General features: G+C 44.4%; 1 protein-coding gene and 1 non-coding gene across 2 annotated transcripts in view; one reads left to right on the top strand and one right to left on the bottom strand.

Annotated features, from left to right (window-relative positions):
- LOC126199240 (myrosinase 1-like) overlaps nt 1–21,665 on the top strand; it is an 80,083-nt gene extending 58,418 nt beyond the window's left edge. Inside the window, exons 8-11 of the mRNA XM_049936033.1 lie at nt 3,370–3,485; nt 12,803–12,955; nt 13,052–13,158; nt 21,531–21,665. Of these exons, the coding sequence (XP_049791990.1) occupies nt 3,370–3,485; nt 12,803–12,955; nt 13,052–13,158; nt 21,531–21,657 (503 nt within the window). The 3' untranslated portion in view covers nt 21,658–21,665. The remainder of the gene's footprint in view (nt 1–3,369; nt 3,486–12,802; nt 12,956–13,051; nt 13,159–21,530) is intronic.
- On the bottom strand, nt 11,564–11,647 carry Trnas-gga (transfer RNA serine (anticodon GGA)). The gene is given in 2 exon segments: nt 11,564–11,598; nt 11,608–11,647. It is a non-coding gene; the product is annotated as a tRNA-Ser (tRNA).
- Nucleotides 21,666–22,276: the final 611 nt, after the last annotated feature.

The raw sequence follows: 22,276 nt of genomic DNA, 5'->3' as shown, positions 1-22,276 counted from the left end.
AATCTCAGCAGCAGTCTTAAGTTCTTTGCAGATGCTGTCGTTTATCGTCTAGTAATCAGATGATCAAAACAGATTGCAAAACGATTTAGAAAAGATACCTGTATGATTCGGAAATTGGCATTTGACCCTAAATAACGTAAAGTGGGAGGTCATCCAAGCGAGTGCTAAAAGCGTTAAACTTCGGTTACACGACAAATCAATCAAATTTAAACGCCGTAAATTCAGCTGAATACCTGGGAATTACAATTACGAACAACTGAATTGAAAGAATACATAGAAAATGTTGTGGGGAAGGCGAACCAAAGACTGCGTTTTATTGGAAGCACAGTTAGAGGATGCAACAGATCTACTAAAGAGACTGCCTACACTACGCTTGTGCTCACTCTTTTGAAGTACTGCTGCGCGGTGTGGAGTTCTTACCAGATAGGATTACCGGTGTACATCGAGAAAGTACAAAGAAGAGCAGCACGTTTCGTATTATCGAGAAATAGGGGAGAGAGTGTGTCTGATACGATACAGAATTTGGGATGTACATCATTAAAACAAAGGCGGTTTTCGTTGCGGCGAAATTTTCTCACGAAATTTCAAACATTAAATTTGTCCTCCGAATGCGAAAATATTTTGTTGACGCCGGCCTATATAGGGAGAAATGATAGTCATAATAAAATAAGGGAATTACTGTGTAGGTGGTTCGATGAACCCTGTGCCAGTCTCTTAAGAGTGATTTGCAGGATACCCTTGTAGCGGTAAATGTACAGTCTGGAATAACATACTGTTAGGATAAGAGCCACCAACCACTATTAGGGTGAACGTGATAACGTGGAGACAGAAGGAGGAGGAGGAAGTGACAGGTAGCTGTGGGAAAGGCGGAGAAGGGCACGAATAGGGGGAAACAGGAGCTGGACAGAGAGAAATGAGCAGAGAGAAAGAGAGAGAGGAGAGGAGGAGCTGGACAGAGAGAGGAAAGAGCGTGTAGACAGAGAGAGACAGGTTGCCGAAGAGACAGGCAGACAGACGGGGGAGGGTGAGATGAACAGAGGAGGAGGAGGAGGAAATGGATGGGAAGAGGAGGAGATGGACAGCGAGAAGAGATGGATAGAGAAAAGAAGAAGGAGAGGGGGGAGCAGGAGTTGAACAGAAAGATGGGTGAGGAGGAGGTTGACTAATAGAAGACTGGAATAAATACATACACCAGCAACGCCACGTACTCAGCTAGTGAGTATTGATTCGTAAAGGACCACGAATTAAATTGAGCATGAGTTAGCTTTCTGGTTATAGCATCCAGTGCTGCAATTAGGACGTTTCCTAGGTTCTGTAATTGTTTCCTGAGAGCCTAAAGAACCTGTAAAGTACGTGACTCAAAATGTAATTCATGAATACATCTTGATCATAGCCCACTCGTGTGCTAAATCTGTCCTCGCGATATGTAACGAACAGCAATTGCCGAAACAGATCCGTTCACCTCTTTTGACCGGAACTGAAATCTAATCATCTGCAAAGGAAACTGGCTTGCTATCAATGTGCTGTGAGACTGGAATGCAGTAACTAATTTCCGACGCACCCTCAGTGTAGACTGGCAATGGCAAGGAAAGCGTTTCTGAAGAAGAGAAATTTGTTAACATCGAGTATTGATTTAAGTGTCAGGAAGTCGTTTCTGAAAGTATTTGTGTGAAGTGTAGTCATGTATGGAAGTGAAACATGAACGATAAATAGTTTAGACAAGAAGAGAATAGAAGGGAATAGAAATGTGGTGCTACAGAAGAATGCTGAAGATTAGATGGGTAGATCACATAACTAATGAGGAGGTATTGAATAGAATTGGGGAGAAGAGGAGTTTGTGGGACAACTTGACTAGAAGAAGGGATCGGTTAGTAGGACATGTTCTGAGGCATCAACGGATCACCAATTTGGTACTGGAGGGCAGCGTGGAGGGTAAAAATCGTAGAGCAAGAGATGAACACACCAAGCAGATTCAGAAGGATGTAGGCTGCAGTAGGTACTGGGAGATGAAGAAGCTTGGACAGGATAGAGTAGCATGGAGAGCTGCATCAAACCAGTCTGAGGACTGAAGACCACAACAACAACAACTCAGTGGTCGTGCACCGTAAGCTATGCTACGATGTTTAACACGATGGCGCCCATGCCTGCAGTTTTATACGCCATGAAAGGGTAACATAATTCAATTTGCAATCATGACGAAGGGAAAATATAATGTACATCGCAGTGATCAACATCCATTCATCTAAGTGTAAGTAACTTATGAGCTTCCGTTTCCCACGCACAGGCACACGCCCAGATTACTACTCGCGGAGTGAAGGCAACAAGCGATGCCAATATAACCTCGTCTCAATAGCTAAGCTTAACAACGACATGTGAGCTGAAATGGTCCCATCCAATACTTCATTTGTGGTAGAATCACCATAACAGCACAGACTTCCACCAGACAAAGGCAGTCTTCTCTCCAAAATACGCCTTCACAAATAACCATCCCAGCGAAGCTGGAGCAGACCATACATCGTATTATAATGAACAGCTCTCTTTCAGACAATGAGTTCATGGGCTGCAACCCGTCAAAAATTCCCATCGGCCGAAAACAAACTGACTCCGCAAAGAAGTAAAACTGTTTCAGTGACAAGCAGAGTGGTTGTTACAGTGCTTTTATCGATTAATCGAAACTGATTACAGCAGACATGAGTAACGTAGGCCCTTATGCAAAGATAAATGTAGCGATGGGCCAGAAGAAATATCTAATGGTAAGAAATGGGAGAGCCAAATGAACAGGCAGCTTTCAACACAACCATTAGTACCATGGCCTTGACTAAGCGAGATGGCGCAGTGGTTATCACACTGGACTCGCATTCGGGAAGACGATGGTTCAAACCCGCGTCCGGCCATTCTGATTTAGATTTTCTGTCATTTCCCTAAATCGCTTCAGGCAAATGCCGCGGGATAGTTCCTTTCAAAGGGCCGACAGACTTCCTACCCCATCCTTCCCTAATCCGATGGGACCAACGACCTCGGTGTTTGGTCCCCTCCCTCAAATCAACCAAACATCGCCTCTTTCTGTGGTACCACAATCACCGGCTCCAGTTGACTTTTATTCCAACGATACTGGTCATGCACCTATATCAAACGTTTGTTTACTTTGTAATTCTGCGTGTTCTTCAAAAGACTTTCGATGCAGTTTCCCTCGACTAGAATGATTCTGTCGATTGTGGGGGAGACATCCGAGAGGGAGTTATGTATTCATCTTGTACTCAACGCGGTACTTTTAGTAACGATTCATTTGATTCTCATTGTTATTTTGTTTATGATCACTCAGATCGAGGTCAGTATTTTCAGAGCTTCCAACAACTAATTTTGTTTCAGGCTCTGCTGATTTCTTCGGTCTCAACACATACGGTTCACAGTACACAGCGGCTGGAGACTTCCCCATTGCACCGTCTCGCAGACACGATTCCGGCGTCATCACAAAGGATGATGAGGTGATGTCACAAAAATTTTCATTACTAGTCTCCAATTTCAAGGAAGGGGTAATTGACTGGCTTCAGACGTTTTAAATGTTTGTCAAACATTTATGTGTCGATTTAAAAGTTATAATGTCCTCGACTTTGTAAGGGGAGTGACCTAGACTTCTCCGACTGCGAGTGGGCCCGAAATGAAATCCTATCTTTTGGATACAACGCACACAAGACGTGACTTCTCTCGTTTTTTAGTCATCGATGATTCATTCCCGTCGTCGAGTAGGGTGATCTCTATATTTGTTCAGGGGATGACTCGGCGTCTCATCTGCAGTCTACTGGCGCTTCCAATTGAAAGGTGTGTGTGTGTGTGTGTGTGTATGTGTGTGTGTGTGTGTGTGTGTGTGTGTGTGTGAGGGGTAGATAAGGGGGCGTGGGTGGTATGAAGAACATAGACTACACTCGTAGCTAGTAACAAACAAACTCTGATAGTTTGAAGATATGCAGAACGTAAATTTATAATGCCCAAGACGACAAATTTAGTAATGGGATCTGATTCTAAAATAAGCAGAAAAAATTGTACAACGCACACTTCCATAAATTCAGCCCAACGAAGGGAAATGAGACCCCGCAATCTAATATGTGTGATTAGCACATTAATGAATAGTTTCCAGAATGCAATAGTCTACTTCGAACGTGTGCTACCTATCTACATATGGCGTGCAGATGAGCAATAGTGCTATCTGCCCTATTGTGTGTACATAAAATCAAAATTCAGAAGATAGCGAGTAATCCAACTGATCAGTTATAATCCTAATCGCTACGTACATAACACTGTATAATTGAAGCGAATCGACACAGTGTATCATAAGAGCAGCCCGTTTTCCTTTCGGCAGGCAGTCCGGGAAACGTTTGCGTGTAGTTCCGTCCATCTTAGCGCTACACGAATTTCTGCATTTACTATATAAGTCTGTGTCGGATCATCATTATTTCCTATTTCTTCATTCGGTGGGTCATCTGCGGTCGTTGCAGTGTTTCGCTCCCCAGCCTTTTCTTGTGGATTATGAAGCTCTTTGACATGCAACGCAGAGATTGGCGCGATTCCTTCTTTTCCCTTTCGTGTTTCTCGATATTCGATACTACATTGTACTTCCCTTGTCAGTTTCTTCGCTGCCTGCCTTATGTGATTCAAACAAGGTACTATTGTTGCCTTGTACTTTCGCAATGAAGATTTTGAAGACTGTCGCAGTGCAGAAGATGTTTTGTTACATCGCCCACTTTCCTCAGATTTTAGCAGCATGGCGCCTTCGTCGGTCATGTACGTTCACCGCCACATTTGTTTTCTGCTTATTCAGAATAGCTATTCCCATTGTTTATGAATAGCTCTTTGCGTTCACTGAAGCTTGCTGCCACCTCCACATTCTCTTCCACTCCCATAGGCGAGTTCTGAAGTTCCTGCACTTTGGCAGAGATGATGACACTAGCATCGCCCGTTGATCTACTTTGGTTCTTTGCTGTTATGCTCTGCATTTCCTTCGCTTGCACTGCGGCGGTAGTTTCGCTAAATCTCGCTCCCGTTTGCACACGCTTTCCCCTTACATGGCCACACTACGGTGATCATCATCACGTGCGTTATCGATCACGATGATGGCATCCTTGTCGGTTTATTTACTTTCTTTGTCACATTACTTCCCATTCGGTTCTGCTGCCTGTGGAAGATGGATTCCGCGACTTACATTTCTCCAACATCCAGGCCCTGATGTATCCGTAATGGGTTCATTCTGGCATGACGCATGCCATTGCTCCTGGTTAACTTTTTCAGTACGCATTTGTGCAGGGCAACTACGGTCATAATCTACCTACAGAGGTTAAGTTGAAATGCTTATGGAGCATGTGCAGATATGGTTGTCAGGACACAACATACGCCCTAAGACCGCTGCTGACATACAGGGTGTTACAAAAAGGTACGGCCAAACCTTCAGGAAACATTCCTCACACGCAAAGAAAGAAAATATGTTATGTGGACATGTGTCCGGAAACGCTTACTTTATATGTTAGAGCTCATTTTATTACTTCTCTTCAAACACTTTGTTACAGGAAATGTTCAACATATCCTCCGTTAGCGAGGATACATGCATCCACCCTCCGTCGCATGGAATCCCTGATGCGCTGATGCAGCCCTGGAGAATGGCGTATTGTATCACAGCCGTCCACATACGAGCACGAAGAGTCTCTACATTTGGTACCGGGGTTGCGTAGACAAGAGCTTTCAAATGCCCCCATAAATGAAAGTGAAGAGTGTTGAGGTCAGGAGAGCGTGGAGACCATGGAATTGGTCCGCCTCTACCACTCCATCGGTAACCGAATCTGTTGTTGAGAAGCGTACGAACACTTCGACTGAAAAGTGCAGGAGCTCCATCGTGCATGCACCACATGTTGTGTCGTACTTGTAAAGGCACATGTTCTAGCAGCACAGGTAGAGTATCCCGTATGAAATCATGATAACGTGCTCCATTGAGCGTAGGTGGAAGATGGTTCTGAGCACTATGGGACTTAACATCTGTGCTCATCAGTCCCCTAGAACTTAGAACTACCTAAACCTAACTAACCTAAGGACATCACACACATCCATGCCCGAGGTATGATTCGAATCTGCGACCATAGCAGTCGCGCGGTTTCGGACTGCGCGCCTAGAACCGCTAGACCACCGCGGCCGGCGTAGGTGGAAGAACATGGGGCCCAATCAAGACATCACCAACAATGCCTGCCCAAACGTTCACATAAAATCTTGATGCAAGTACTGTAGAGCAATGAGTCGCATGTCAACACAAGCACCGAAGTCAACATTACCTTCCTTCAATTGGGCCAACTGGCGGTGAATCGAAGAAGTACAGTACATACTGACGAAACTAAAATGAGCTCTAACATGTCCACATAACATCTTTTCTTTATTTGTGTGTGAGGAATGTTTCCTGAAAGTTTGGCAGTATCTTTTTGTAACAGCCTGTATAAGAGGATATATGCTTTTGTAATTCTGCTTCGGCTATATGTCTGTCATTGAGGTTTACCACGCCAAAAATTTTCCCACTGCACTTTTCTCTCACTCGGTTGACTACAGCGTACAAACGAAACATTCCTCTAGTCTTTTCGATCGGCACTTCTGACGTTAGCTTAGAGACTCTCAGAGATCGCAAGGCAGGACCTGCCTATTTTATTGATACCGCGCTGGCAGACCCTCTGATTCGAAAGGCCGCCAGACGAGTTCTAATGCCAGCCACAAGACGTGCGCCTAGACGACACCCGCCACGCGGCGCTCCCAGTGTCTGCGATCGCTGCCGTCGCCGCCTCAGCGCTAGCAGCGGGCCACGCCTAGAGAGCCTGTATAGGGAGGGAGAGAGTGGCCAACAGGACGATACGGCGGCCATTTTTCTGCCAAACTGGGGGCGGGACTTTTGAATGGCCAGTAGTGGAGTAGTGGAGTACAAACTCACTGAATCAAAAGCACAAGACAATATGGCAAAATCATTCTTTAAATGCCTTTCTTTACAGCTATAATATACTCATAGTAGCCTTCTACGTACAGCACAGGAAAATTTGATACAGTAGCTGTAAAAATTATTCGTTACTCGCATTTATCTTCTTTAAAGTTCGTTTACTGGACATATTGCAATGAATGTAACGTAAATTAAAAACTATAGTGTATAGCATTTGTTATGTATCGGAAGTGCATAACGCTAAAGATTTAACGTACCTGTATTACGCCAGATGAATGAAAGTCGTAAGCAGTTGTTTACTTGTGACATGCAAAAAGTGTGAGGCGTATTAGTACTTCTTGTCGCGTCTTCAAATTTTTTGCGTATCACAAGTAAACAACTGGAGTACCTCTCGTAGATAACAAACGAAAAAGATTACAAAAATCAGGGAATGTAATGTAGGCTACTGTAATAACGACCAAATATAACAAGAAAACTACCGTATCCGTTCTACCCCACAGTAAGTAGGCCTATTAAAAACTGTCTTCAAGAGTACCTACAATTATTTACTACGAATAATGTTTCAGCAACCACGACAACTGTGGAAAATGTGCCTACAACTCGCCTGCGTCAACAGTCAGGCAATAATACTGAAACCAAAATAATGCCTAGTGTTCTGATTCGGAACGAAATAAAGTTTGAGGCTATGAAGTCGAATGAGCACGGCACAACGATTATAGGAACTTTCCGTTTCCAAGAAGGACTGTCAGATATTGGCTTCAGAAAAGCTTATGGTGCTACCAGTATGCACTCAAACGCTAATTACGTACTAAAAACGATATACAACTAAATCGAAAATTCATGCACAACGCATAACAAGCCTCTCAATAATTCAAATACCTTTTAATCGTTTCCAAAAGTCCTCTGAAGTTCAACTCAAAAGCACGGCGAACATAGGAAGCGCGAGAGACGTCTGGCAGAAAACTGGCGCCAAAGCTAATCAACCAATCACGGCCAGCTTCACCTATGGCCACTCTCTCCCTACTCAGGCTCTCTAGCCACGCCCAAAGCGCCGCGCTACCGGCGCCTGCGGCCGCGCTGCAGAGTTTAGAGCGAGCAGCGCGGGCGGCCGAACCTCTGTAATGCTGCGGCTTCGCTCTCGTCTGTTCAGTGCACACAGCGTTGTTTGGTTTTTGATACTGCTACGTCTAAGGTTCCCAGTTTGGTTTCTGCTCCGGTCTTGTCGTTCTGTCGTGTTGTCTTGTTGTTCGTCCATCGCTGTTGCTGTCTTTGTGGCTTTCGGCGATTCGCAGTCGACGCCCTTGGTCAGGGTCACCGTCTCCTGGCCGTGCCACAGTTCTGGTTACCATATTTCGCGACGAGATGAAACGTTGACAGTGTCTCACTGATCAAAAACTCGTACTGCTCGTGGAACAGCAAGAGCAACAGCAGCAGCTGCTCTTGCAGCTAAACTGAGTTTTAAGAAAATTCAGCTTTTGTCAGAATTCTTGCAGGTGCGGGGTTCACAACCCGTTCAGGATGTGGTCGCTTCCCATGCGCAGTCCCGCCCACCGGCCTTTACGCCGCTTAACGACTCCAAGGAAGACTGGGGCAAGTAGCTGCAGCGGCTGAAACACTTAGCCGCTTTTCGTGTTTCTGGTGGCGCTCTCCAACGCTCGCTCTTCCTTTCTTCGAATTTCTCGGAGAAATTTTTCTTAACAAGTTGGCTGCCCTATCCAATCCGGTTGCCCTCGCATTAGAGATGTGTTCGTTGCTGATGAACTATTATTCGCTACGATTCCATGAGTTCGCGTCGCGCTACTTCCATCAAGACTACCAAGCATCTAGGTCTGTCCGCAGCTCGTGGTCGTGCGGTAGCGTTCTCGCTTCCCACGCCCGGGTTCCCGGGTTCGATTCCCGGCGGGGTCAGGGATTTTCTCTGCCTCGTGATGACTGGGTGTTGTGTGATGTCCTTAGGTTAGTTAGGTTTAAGTAGTTCTAAGTTCTAGGGGACTGATGACCATAGATGTTAAGTCCCATAGTGCTCAGAGCCATTTGAACCATTTGAACCATCTAGGTCTGTGATATAGCTCGTGGGTGACGATTTTGCGAGGACTGAGTCTAAATTGTGATTTCACTTGTGCAAACCCGTCTTGGAAAACCTCAAGTGCGGATTCCTTAATTCGAGACGTGGTTGTCCAGAGGTACGCACTGCACCCTTTAAACTGGATAATACTTCCTTGGACGATATCTAAAAAATCCCGCACAATTCGAGATCGCGCAGGCAGCAGATCAACGCCTTATAGCTCGTCTCCAGGTAGCAACGGTTCACCCACCACCAAGGCGTCGAAATCATCGTATGTCTTTTTCCCGACGACAGCGTCATGATTCGTCGCTTTCGGACGTGTCAGTGGCCGCTGTGTAGCCAATCGCACCACGTCAGCATAAGCGGCGGAGTCTCCCATCTTGCTTAACCGTCTTACGACGCTCCAATTCGGAGACTGTTCAGATTGCCGGGCGCACTGCACTCGTTGTGGAGAGAACGGGCATCTCCGAACTGTTTGCCATCAGGAATCAGGACAGTTCGTCCTGAGGACTCCAAACTTGCATCAATGGACAGTGCATGAACTCCAAGCCATTGTCCTCCAGAGCAGTCCTCCAGCTACCAAGATGTTTATTGATCTCACGACTGCACATCGGGACGTGCGTTTCCAGGTGGACACGGGAGCGACGGTTTCCCTGGTGAACCTGCCAATGTATGTTTGTCTGGACTACCAAGCGTTGGCCCCGCCCTGCAAGCTGTTTGCATATAGTGACAGCTCCATTCCTCTCAGAGGTCAATTCACAACTGCGGCAGCAAGCAACTTGATCACACGGCCGATAACGCTGTTTGTTGTCTATAGTCACTCGGCTGGCAACAATTTCAGCCTGGATACCTTCTAGTCATTTGAGTTTTCCTTCATGGAGGAAGTTCAAATCGAATCGGACACGGTTCCCTTCCAAGAAATTGACGATGTTTGTGCCTCTTTCACGTCTCAGTTCGAACATGGTCTGGGGTGCACCACCAATTTCGAGCCACTTACTTCTCTACATCCAGATGCAGTGCCCCGTTTCTGTAGGGAACATCCGCCTCCGGTTTCTCCATGGGCGGTGGTTATGCTGGAACTCGATCGCCTTACGGAGCTGTGCTTGGCCCACACTTCTGGTAATGATGAAGGAACCAAATGGCTCCTTCCGGCTCTGTGGAGATTTTGGGTCGACAATCAGTGGCCAGGAACATGTGGATACCTACCCGATACTACGTCTGGAGGACCTGTGCTCATTTGCAGATCCCACTGGACGAAGAATCACAATGCGTAACGGTCATCACTACACCGTTTGGCATTTTTGCCCTGTGGGGTCTCTTCCACTCTGGCAGTCTTCCAGAGATACCTAGAACAGTTACCATGTCCATTCTTGGTTTTACCAGTTACCTAGATAACTAATAGTTTCATCTTTACTGTGTTGTGTGATGCAGGACTGAAGTGCCACCTGCATCGTTTCAGCTGTTGACTCCCTCGCGCATTTCCAAAACCTACAGCAGCTGTAAGGTTTTTTTGGTAAGGTGAATCATTATTCTAAGTTCCTCCTGCAAAGACCACTCATTACGGACCCACTAAACCAGTTGCAGAAGAACAATGTTCTCTTCTGGTGGTTGGCTGCCTGTGATCATACTTTCACCCAGCTTTAGCAAATGTTACGCTCAGTGTCCTGCCATTCACCTCTCGAAATTTAAAGTCCCTTCAAAACTTGAAGTATTGTAGCGGCCGTTCACCACCCAGAATCAATCACCTTTATGACTGAATCACGTACGTTACCATAGGTAAGTCTGCCTTCTTCCAGCACTCGATATAGCCCTCGAATCACTCCACTTTCCCTCGAACAGTCCCAGTCATCACTTCAATCGAGCAGTGTTTTGCCACTGTCCAACTGTCATCGGATGGAGGTCATCCCCACCAATAGTACATCGTTCTCAAGGTCTACAGACATTATGTGATTCAGGCTGAAAACGTCGCTGACTAAACTAATAAAGTACAAGAATACTTAAATAAAGAAATTTCATAAAATTTCTGTTACTCTCAGGTCACTTACAATAACTATTAGTGATAACTGGTTCATAAATAAATAAGCCGACGCTCTTGGACAAGTGCGCTCACGTTAAATAACTGCAGATTATCGCTATGCAATGTTTAAACAATAATTTATACGAGCTTGACAGGAATGTCTTCTGGCACTCTTTACAGTAGCGGAGTCGGCTAACACAAGCGAATGACCACTTTTAAATTAGCAGAATTATTAATAGCACTTGCAATCAACATTTAAATAAAGTTAGTGGCAGATTACATAAAAACACAAGTATAGCAAAGTATTTCATTTGCTTTGTAAATGTGGAGAATACGATGTTCTGACAAACATTTGCATAATGAAAAAGATCTAAGAAGCGTCATAGCTCAATAAATAAAATAGGTAGCTTTCAAAAAATGGTTCAAATGGCTCTGAGCACTATGGGACTTAACTTCTAAGGTCATCAGTCTCCTAGAACTTAGAGCTACTTAAACCTAACTAACCTAAGGACATCACAGACATCCATGCCCGAGGCAGGATTCGAACCTGCGACCGCAGCGGCCTCGCGGTTCCAGACTGAAGCGCCTAGAACCGCTCGGCCACCCGGGCCGAGGTAGCTTTCAGGGATGACAGCTACCACGAGTGCAATGTTGTCACCTAAGAAACCGTTTGTTAAATTCGCATGAAGCGATTGAAAGTTGTTAATTCAGAGGTTCGTTGCGAAAAAGTTTATTCTCTGTTAGACATTAACTTCGTTGTTTTAAAGATATTGGGGTATTATTGGGTCTTTGCATGTTGCTCATTTCTCGGAAATCGCAGATGTATTCAGATTTGCGCTAATATCTGTAAGTTATTGTGGAATCTCAGAGAGCTGTAACATAGCCACCTTTAAGATTTTCTGACACTCCGCCATTTCCTGGACGATCTCCTACACATAGGACATGCGGGTAACAGCCGCCCAAATTCCCCAGCTTCGGGACTTCCCCCACAGCCAGTCCGCAGTCCTGTGCTGACGCACGTGGCTCTCCTGGAGAGGTCGCCTTACCTTGTACTGATCCTAGGCTGCCGATTGCTCGCCTACTTTGGAGTAACGCTAAGCTCTAGCACGGCCGCAGCGCACTTCCGCTCGCAACGACGTCCAAACGTGGACTAAATAATGAACACTAGCAGGCGGTAGGGTTTGAACGGGCGACTCGCAACACGACAGCCAGCGAAAAAGCCATCACACTACATGACGTGCGCCCATGCACGGCCTGTCCTCAAAGCTCAACTTCTGCCACTAGTTCTCTTTCTCTCCCTCTGGACGCTATGGCTCGCCTCAATCAACTCCTCGCGGTAATTCGAAAAGTACTCCTAAACTACACGGGCAGGTTCACAGCCATACTACAAATGGCTGTTGCGTTCCCTAAAGTTTTTCACACGACGCTATGATTTCCACAATGATTAAGAAAAATGAAGAAATAATGTCGCCGAATATTGGTATTAACACTGCGTCTTCTCCAACTCATCTAAGTTCCCAACGCACGTCATTGTTATTTAGTGCATGTGACGTTCCTTACACTGTCTCTCGCAATAGGTGAGTGGTTCAGTAGGCTCTCCTTACGCAGTTCTTTTCTGACAGATACGCCCAACAAGATGCAGAAATGTTCGTAACTATTTCTGACAAAAGCATACTATGAATGACACTGGATGTATATACAAAGTCTACTTACTTGTCAATATATCTCATATGCATGACTCAGACACGTATTTCTCTTGCTTCAGATTCCACTCGATCAGTCAGCCGCAGGGTTCAGAAAGATATTGAACTGGGTGGCTGCCGAATACCCTGGATACCCCATTTTCGTGTCGGAAAATGGCCTAGGCAACGACGGTAGCGTCGGTCTGAACGACACGGACAGAGTAGAGTATTTTGCGGTGAGTACACTCTCGCTAACGAGATCTGCGTCCAATTATTGTATCACTTATTTTAAAGAGCCGCTAATAGCCTACGTAAATTGTTGTCTCTTCCAGGCTTTCCTCCCTGCCCTTGTGCAAGCTGTGAACCTAGACAACGTTCCCGTGGTCGGCTACACGTGCTGGAGTCTCATGGATACTCTGGAGTGGCAACTGGGATACTCGTGAGTTATCCGAGCTATGATTTAGCTTAATGATTGTTGCGATAAATTAATACACAGTGCAGTCACATTAATCTGACCACCACCTCCATTCGACGTCGACGCGCAAAACCAGTCACATATGGTAGGTGGCAGCACTAGCGGTGGAGAGTATATAAAGCGAGAAAGGTGACTTGGAAAAGCGTGCAATGTCGCCGTTATGGAAATGGAGCGATTCATCTGACGTGCAAGAGGGCATGGTCATCGGCCTTCGGGCCACGGCTGGAAGCATATCCGAAGGCTGTAAACTGTTTGGGTGCCACCGTGGTTAAAGCATATCTTACATGGCAAATGGAGTCATACAGAACTACTGCCGAGGCAACTGCTATGGAGCGTGGATCAATAGATGACAGGGGTGAAAGACGTGCAACTGTTGAGCAACTGACCATCCAAATGAATAAGCGACTACCAACACTGTCTCATTAACGACGGTTCAGCGAACGTTGGTGCGCCTGGGCACGTATCTGGTTCACGCAGCCACGCTGACTGCTATTCATAGGCGACAAAGGCTGGAATTTGCACGCCAATGTCGCAGCTGGACGTCCGCTGAATCACGCTTTATACTCCTTCGGACGCATGGCTGTTGGCGTGTTCGGCCCTGCATCAATCGTTCGAAGGCTCCAGGCCGAAGGAAGGAGTGTTATGGTCTGGGGAGTGATTTCGTGGCATTTCCTGACTGATCTCCTCATTCTGGAGGGCACAATGGATCAACACCAGTATGCATCTATCCTTGGGGACCGTGTCCACCCCTACTGCAGTTTCTTTTTCGTTGGTACGATGCCGTCTACCCGCAGGACACTACATCGTGTCACACGATTCGCAGAGTACACGGTTGGCTCGAAGATGGCCAGCATGAGTTCACTGCACTACCTTGGCCAGCAATCTTCCCGAATTTAAACCGAATCGAAAATCTATGGTAGCACCTCAATTGCACTGTCTGCAACAGGGATCCTCAACTAAGAAACCTAGCATAGGTGGCCACGGTGCTGGAATCGATATGGCAACGCATCCTTGTCCGTACCTTCTACAACCTCACTGTCTTTCTGCACGTCCACACTGAAAAAGGTGGTTATTCAGGCTCTCGACAGGTGGACACATTAATGTAACTGCTCTGTGTGAATTAGCGTTCTCACTTGTTCTCACAAAGTGAAAAATCCTGTTATCATGGCGATAAAAATAGTGTAATTCATTACTGTCAGTACTCTCGATCATTTGGTAAAGATAGTTCTGAAGATATTCAGCAGCCATTCGCTTTTTGTATTGACACGTTGTGCGCTTTTACCCATCTTCATTTGGCGAAACATTTCTGTATCATCGGCAGTATAACATTTATACTCATTGCATTTTGAATGGTGCAACTGTCTTTTGCTCTGCTATTTATACCTCTTTTTCCGCCTTTATACCTGTAGAAGAACCACTTTTATGTTCACTGACGCAATGACTCAGAGTGACATTCATCATGTTACCTGCTAGTGTGTTGGTTTATATTGTTCTTTTTCTATCGGAAAGTACATCTTAAGTGAAGCTGCAATTATCTCACACATTCCAAAGCTAATTCTGATGTCAGTTACGTTTACAGACTTAATATTTCTGATCTTTAAAGTTAGTAGATTCATCCGGATGGCTATAAAATTGTGTAAAATACAATGTATATGCTGTAATGAGTCGTGCCAGATTACCTTACTAACTTTGTCTGTCCTCTTCATTGCCATTATATCTATTAAGTGTGACTTTGTGACCAATGATGCATAGCATCCAGAGTAATAAAACTTATACCGCTAGAGTGAAACAGCCCTAAAAATTGTGAGTAGAGTGAGATTTGTAGCTTCAGGTCTATATTCGTGCCACCTGTAACAATTAGTTACATGCACGAAATGTATTCGCAGTTGCGAATACGAAAAACCCTTCAGCTATATAATGGAATAAGGACAATGAAGCTGTACCGGACCGAGACTCGAACCCGTATTTGCCGCTTATCCCAAGCGGTTGCCTTATCGTTGGACTATCCGAGCACAACTCACGGCCACACCCACGTGTGAATCACGTGTCTACAACCTGCACTCGTACATCTATTATCTACTGTGTATTTCCGTACAGGGGAGACATTTTAATTGAAAGTCCTTTGCTCAGTGCAGATAAATACGAAATTAGACCACCTGATGAATGATGAATCGGAACACGATACAACAGCGATTCTACGTGACATGGATTCGAGAAGTCCTCGGTAGGTTTCAGGAAGTGCATAGCACCGAATGTCTGCTCACAGGCAGCGCAATTCCCGTAAATTACGAGCCGGTGGTCTGTGGGCGCGGAGCTAGTCCCCGATAGCGTCCTAGACGTGTTTCCCTTGATTCAGACCACCCACCACTGGGTTTCCCCAGTTGTGACCCGCCTCGGCACCGCTTACATACTTCCCTCATGCCGACGCGCGCCTGCAATGGCACCAGACGTTATTCAGTCTCGTAATGTGAAGTGGGACATCAGTATATGAAACTATTAACTGACGTTTCTTCTCCATTGGCGGGAGAGATATTCGGAGATAAATAGTAACCACTTGGAAAGCTCTAAAGGATCTATCTGCATTACGAGCTGTATAAGTGACACCAGAATCCGTCACGTGATGCTACTTGCTTGATTATTTCTGGCTAGTCATACTGGTCTCAATTAAAAGCAATTGATCCTATAGACAGCCTAAGGAAATTGTTAAGCACCATTATAATTACAAGAGAAAAAACTTTCGAGGTGAAGTGAATAAAACATGAACGCCAGCTATGCGCTAGGAGAATAACGATCGATTACTTCTAATCAAGAACTATGTGACCAGTCAAAAATGGTAACACAATCAGCATCATGTGACAAACAGTGCCATGTATACAGCTCATAATGCTTCGGGATGCACTACAGCTTTATATACAATTCCCAGTTTGAGTCTGAAGATACTCCAACAGATGGGGATGAAACGTCAGTGAATAGTTTTATACATCAGTCACGGAGTGTCAGTCCCAAAGTCTTAAGTGAAGAAAACACTGGCTGCTACGTTCACACTGCACCTTTTCGGACTCTGCACGAATCACTGGTAACACGCTGCCGTGGTTTGTTGGCGAAGCTAATACTGGGTACGTTGTGGGTGCATGTGACCGCTCTGATCTGAACCTTAGGATGTTGAGTACTTCAGATGGTAAAGATGTAAGAGAAGCAGACTTCCTGCTTCTGCAAATAAATGTGCATAATCAGAAATTTTTAATCGGAGTAAACTGTAAATCACCCAAAATCGGCGCAGTGGTACTGTCATCCTAGCCCGCACTCAAGTCACATAGTATGAGCATTTGATTGTAATGGGAGACACAGGTAAAAAACCTGAAGCTAAAAGTTCACACTACTGGTGATTTAAGGAGACTGTTTCACTCTAACGATCTGAGTGTCACACCTCAGGGTCCGATCATTCAACGAATCATTAGAGTTGATATATTGTATTTTAAGCACTTTTTCAATCATACACACGAATCTATCAACTTTTGAGTCAGGAATAAACATAACAAACTTTAGTAGCTCTGGAACATGTAAGAAAATTGTTACTTCACTTCTCACGTAATTTACGATAGAAATGAAATATATAGGGTGTTCGGGGAGGAAAGGTCAATATTTTGAACAGTGATAGTATAAGTAATTCTGAACAAAAACTGCTACATGGACGTAGGTCCGCAAATGCTCCTTTAGGGAGGTATGGGTATTGAAAGGAACTTTAATTCTGCAAAATTGATGTACACAACGTGAACGTATACGCAATACAACTGGGCCGTAACGTGGTTCAAATGGTTCAAATGGCTCTGAGCACTATGGGAATTAACATCTGAGGTCATCAGTTCCCTAGAACTTAGAACTACTTAAACCTAACTAACCTAAGGACATCACACACATCCATGCGCGAGGCAGGATTGGAACCTGCGACCGTAGCGGTCGCGCGGTTCCAGACTGAAGCGTCTAGAACGGACCGTAAAGTGATTTTCTTGCAAACAATGCACGGGTGCATGCCATGTTTACGCTATGCAGCCTACCACGTATTATGATCATGTTACGTACGTAGTACAATCACCCGTTGTTTGCGCAGTTGTGCCGTGTAAGCCGCATTGCGTAGTGTAGCGCCAACGGATCGGTGAGCTGTGTAGTGTATGGTGTTAACTGTGTTCTTACAAGCGCTGCTAACAATGCCACACGTCTACAGTAATGAGGAATACGCAGATATGGTGTGTTTATGGCTTCTGCGACGGTAGTGTTACCGTTGGAAGAGAATAATAGCACAGGCGCTTTCCGACTCGACGATTACCTTATCGCAGGGTGATAACCAAAGTGTTTATCACTTTGCGTGCAACAGGCTCTCTCACAAGTAGACATTTTTCGTCCGAGCTTGCACGTCAACAAACTTTGTAAGAACGGGGAGAAATTGTCGCAAGTGTTGAGCGAAGTCCCAGTATAAGCATACAATGAATGTCCCTGCGTATGAATGTCCCACAGACGCGTGTATGGGAAACATTACATGCGAAAAACCTGTATCCCTTTCACATACACTGTGTCCAAAATCTCCACGTTGGCGACAATGCCCATCGACTTCAATTGTGTCACTGGGTAACTGACAATAGTCATTTGCTTCCACACTTACTATTCACTGACGAAGTCGTTTTCACGATATGGAATAATTATCGATGGTCACGGGAAAATACGCTTCAGTGGGTAGCAATTTCCAAGTTCGTTTTGCTATGAATGTTTGGTGTGGCATGAGCGGTAATCTTTTGATAAGTCAATTTACTATCAATCAGCGATTGACGGGAGAGAGGTACCAGCATGTTTTGGAAAATTCATTTGTGGAACTATTGGAAGACGTTCCTTTAGCCAAGCGAACTGGAATGTACTTTCAACATGACGGTGCCCCTCCACATGTTACCTTACCTGTGAGGGACCATCTCAACCGTACCTACCCTAATCGCTGGATTGGCCATGGCGGTGCTATTAACTGGCCCCTAAGATCACCTGACCTTAAACCTTTAGATTTCTGTTTATGGGGTTGGATGAAATCAGAGGTGTACAAAGTGAAGGTGTATTTACAGGAGATGAACTGCTTCGTCGCATCGTGGACGCTGCTGAATTGATTAGCAACCATCCACAGGCAATTGAACAAGCAACACAACAAGTTATTGCTAGAGCGCAAAAGTCCATTGACGTTCATGGTGGGATATTGGACTGTGAACTGTACAACATCTGTACGATAAGTGTCAAAGCTGTTTGTAAAAGACGTGGAACGTCTTTTTCAACTGAATACATGTAACATGCATGTTGTAATGCATTATGTACTAAATGCAAAGTAAATAAACATTATGTAAAAATGTGTAACGTAACTGTAGTTCTCTGTAACTTTGTTTTTAAGAAAATCACGTTACGGTCCAGATGTACCGCATATACGTTCACGTTGTGCACATCAATATTACAGAATTACAGTTTCCCAAAAAAAAAAAAAAAAAAAAAAAAAAAAAAAAAAAAAAAAAAAAAAACTCAGTTTGTTCAAAATGGCTTTGAGCACTATGGGATTTAACATCTGAGGTCGTCAGTCCCGTAGAAATTAGAACTACTTAAACGTAACTAACCTAAGGACATCACACACATCCATGCCCCAGGCAGGATTCGAACCTGCGACCGTAGCGGTCGCGCGGCTCCAGACTGAAAAGCCTACAACCGCTCGGCCACACCGGCCGGCCTGCAATAATGATATGCCCAAAGCATCTTAATTTCATCTGCACTATTCTGGCCTCCAAAGAATTTCTTTTTTGTCTTTCTTTTTTCAATTTTCAGTCCATGCAGTTTTCAGAATCCTTCTCCAAACCCACATTTAAAGAAATCGATTTTCTTGCGAATCATAATATTTCATTGTCCTGAAATCACATCCGTACAAAACAACTGGAAAGATTAAAGTTTTTTAGCCATTTTTAATTGGCCAGTTGTAACAGTTTCCTTTCCTTTCCTTTTGCAACTTAATTGCAGCAGCTTTTTCAAGATGTACAATTTCTCTTATTTCCTCATTACAGGAGCTACTTTTCGCTATCGTAGATCCGAAAAATATATACGTATGTATCGACTTGCAGAATGATTTTTCCATCTGTAGTAACTTTTTTTTCAAATTTAGCCGTAGGCTAAGTTTTTCACTTTCTTTTCGCTTCTTTATGTAGTGCAGATTTCTAACTAGTTGAGTAATGTGATATGGTATTCCCATAAAGAATAGAGCGTCCCACATTTTTGAGTGGTTTACACAGTCAAATGCTTTGCTGTAGTATATGAAGGACATAAATTAGTCTTGTCGATAATTCTCATGTTTATGTTTTGCAAGCATTTGGTACCAGAGCTACTGTTCTTACTGTACTGTAATTTTCACCCATTTTTGGTTCTCTTTCGTTAGGGTTATAATGGAAATGGCTTTTTCCATTCTGTAGACCAAATACATGTGGGTGAAATGTTTTGGTGTTATACCGTTACTAACTAAATTGCTTCATTTCCTCCATTTTTGATTATTCCAGTTAGAAACCATCAATCCCCGGATCTGTTATACCAGCAGTTTCTTTCAACGCTTATCCAACCTCCTCTTCCGTACCTGTGGATTCATCATATTGCGCCGTTTCCTGATTGTCGTTCATTCTTCCATTGTCCTTGTATACTTTCTGCAAATATTGTTTCTCCTTTCTAAACATGTCATTCCATTTAGTTAGTCTCTTGTTTGTGGTATCGATAGGTATGAAGTCACAACGTAGGTGCGCTCTGCTAGGTTGGCACTACGACACCGACGACAGCGCCCTCTAGCCGGCGCTGTGCAGCTCTACGAGTGCCGCTCCAGATGCAGCCCATTTGATTCCGAGGAGACGACCTAGCAACTTAGCTTTTACTTCATAGGGGGCTAGTCGTTACAGACTTTGTTACTTCAGTTACTTCAATGATAGTTTGTCTCACTGCTAGTAGCTCTTAGCGTTGATACCTGTACGCTTCGCACGCACGTCCTCATCTCAGGGAAAGTAATATTATAATTTGTACACGTTCATACACCAGTAAAAGAATTTTAACTTATACGCAATACCGCAGTACTTCACCTTTTCCTGCCCCTAGTCGCTTCCTACATTCGGCCAATCCTTCAGTTTGTAGAAGGAGACCCACGCGCCGCCTACCAGGCAGGATACAAAATTATTGCTATTCCTTTTTACTACACCAGTAGCCAATAGCTCATTAACATCGCTGTCGAGTAAGAACCTGCTACCTCTGTGGTACTGCTCTAATTCGCTGGTGACCGTGGACAGTCTGCTCTTTCTATCACCAGACATTTTACCGTATTCAGCCAAAGACTTCCTCAGACTACAGATGTAATCCGCTCGTCTCTTGGATCGTGTTCGTGTCTGATGCCGTGGCAGCATCCCTGGCTATTTGCACAGTGAGGTTTGGCGTGTCGTGGCCGCGCAGGGCACCATTTTGCTGGTACTCCTCGATTAAAAATATAGTCGACATTCGGTATGAAAATTCCATTACATAACAAACAGGATCAATTCATCTTAGCAATCACGACAAGACCAGACAAGGCGCTACTGCGAAATTCTTCGCAGTTCCACAATTCCATGAGTGTTGTTTTTAATCAGACCGTTTAGTTCTGAGTTGCAATAACGGAGAAAGTGACAGTTCCTAGGCTCCATATGATTCAAATAATACTATCTGATGAAGTGTTGGTAAGGGAAATGAAGTCCCATGCTTCTTGACAGAGCATAGAGGAACGATGCGGGAGACCCGCACAGCCGTACTAGGCAAGGTCCTAATGGAGGTGGTTTGCCGTTGCCTTCCTCCGACCGTAATGGGGATGAATGATGATGAAGACGACACGAGACCCAGTCATCTCGGGTCAGGTGAAAATCGCTGACCCCGCCGAGAATCGAACCTGGGACCCCGTGCTCGGGAGGCAAGCACGGTACCGCGAGACCGCGAGTTGCGGACTGATAAAGTGTTACAAAGAGAAGAGTCTGATCCGTGTAAGTTTGTTACAAAGTAATGTGACAGAGCAAACTGAAAGTTCATAACACTGCCACAAGCTAAATCCAGGATACTCAGATACAGCTTACAAACATATGTAAATTTATCAGATCTTTTAGATTAATGCTTAATAAGTGTTCTGATAGCTACAGTCTATATTAGTCATTATTTGCTTTCTATTTCGGACGACGACATTATTTCATTGCTATCCCATTACTGACAATCATAAACTTTTAATGTAGAAGCAATATTCAAGTATAATTTACGTACCTACATTTTATAATTTTCAGGATGAAATATGGCTTGTACCAAGTGGATTTCGATAGTCCAGATCGAACGAGAACACCAAAGGAGTCTGCACATTTCATGTCCACAATCTATGCGACCAGACGAGTTCCAGAAGAGTACTTTCGCTAGAGATGCTGAGACAGTATCACTCCATGTACTTCAGTAAAATAAAACACTAGTACCTAAACTTTTCTTTTAATGTGTAACACGTCCTAGTTTATTACCCGTCACGCATTTTTTGGTATTCATTATTGATGTTATTATTACGACGTACTCCACAAATCAGTTAATGCATTTCTTATATGTGTGTCACAATGAATAGCTACCGATAAATTCGCAATTTGTTCTTATGACATCATGTTTATGCGCTGCTTTTAATACATCTGCTTCTAGGCTGTACCTGCTATGTGTTTTGATTAAAGACATCTGCAAATTCTAAAATTAGATAAACGAAATTAATGTGTCCATGATTTTCTTTATGAAGTTTTTTTGCTTATTAACTTACACCTATTTAATGAATGGAAAACAATTACATGTTTTTGATCTGAAGCAGAAATACAGTGCAGTCCTGAAACACAAAAACAAACTAATCTTCGGCCGAACAGGCCACGAAGGTCCAACGGTACCGACCGGCCGCCGCGTCATCCTCAGGCCCCCAGGCGTCACTGGATGCGGATATGGAGGGGCATGAAGTCAGCACACCGCTCCCCGGACCCGCTACTTCTCAATCAAGTAGCTCTTCAGTTTG

The sequence above is a fragment of the Schistocerca nitens genome, chromosome 8 (genome assembly GCF_023898315.1).
Source record: "Schistocerca nitens isolate TAMUIC-IGC-003100 chromosome 8, iqSchNite1.1, whole genome shotgun sequence".
In the NCBI taxonomy this organism is placed as follows: Eukaryota; Metazoa; Arthropoda; class Insecta; order Orthoptera; family Acrididae; genus Schistocerca; species Schistocerca nitens.
This window is presented reverse-complemented; position numbering and strand designations above follow the sequence as displayed.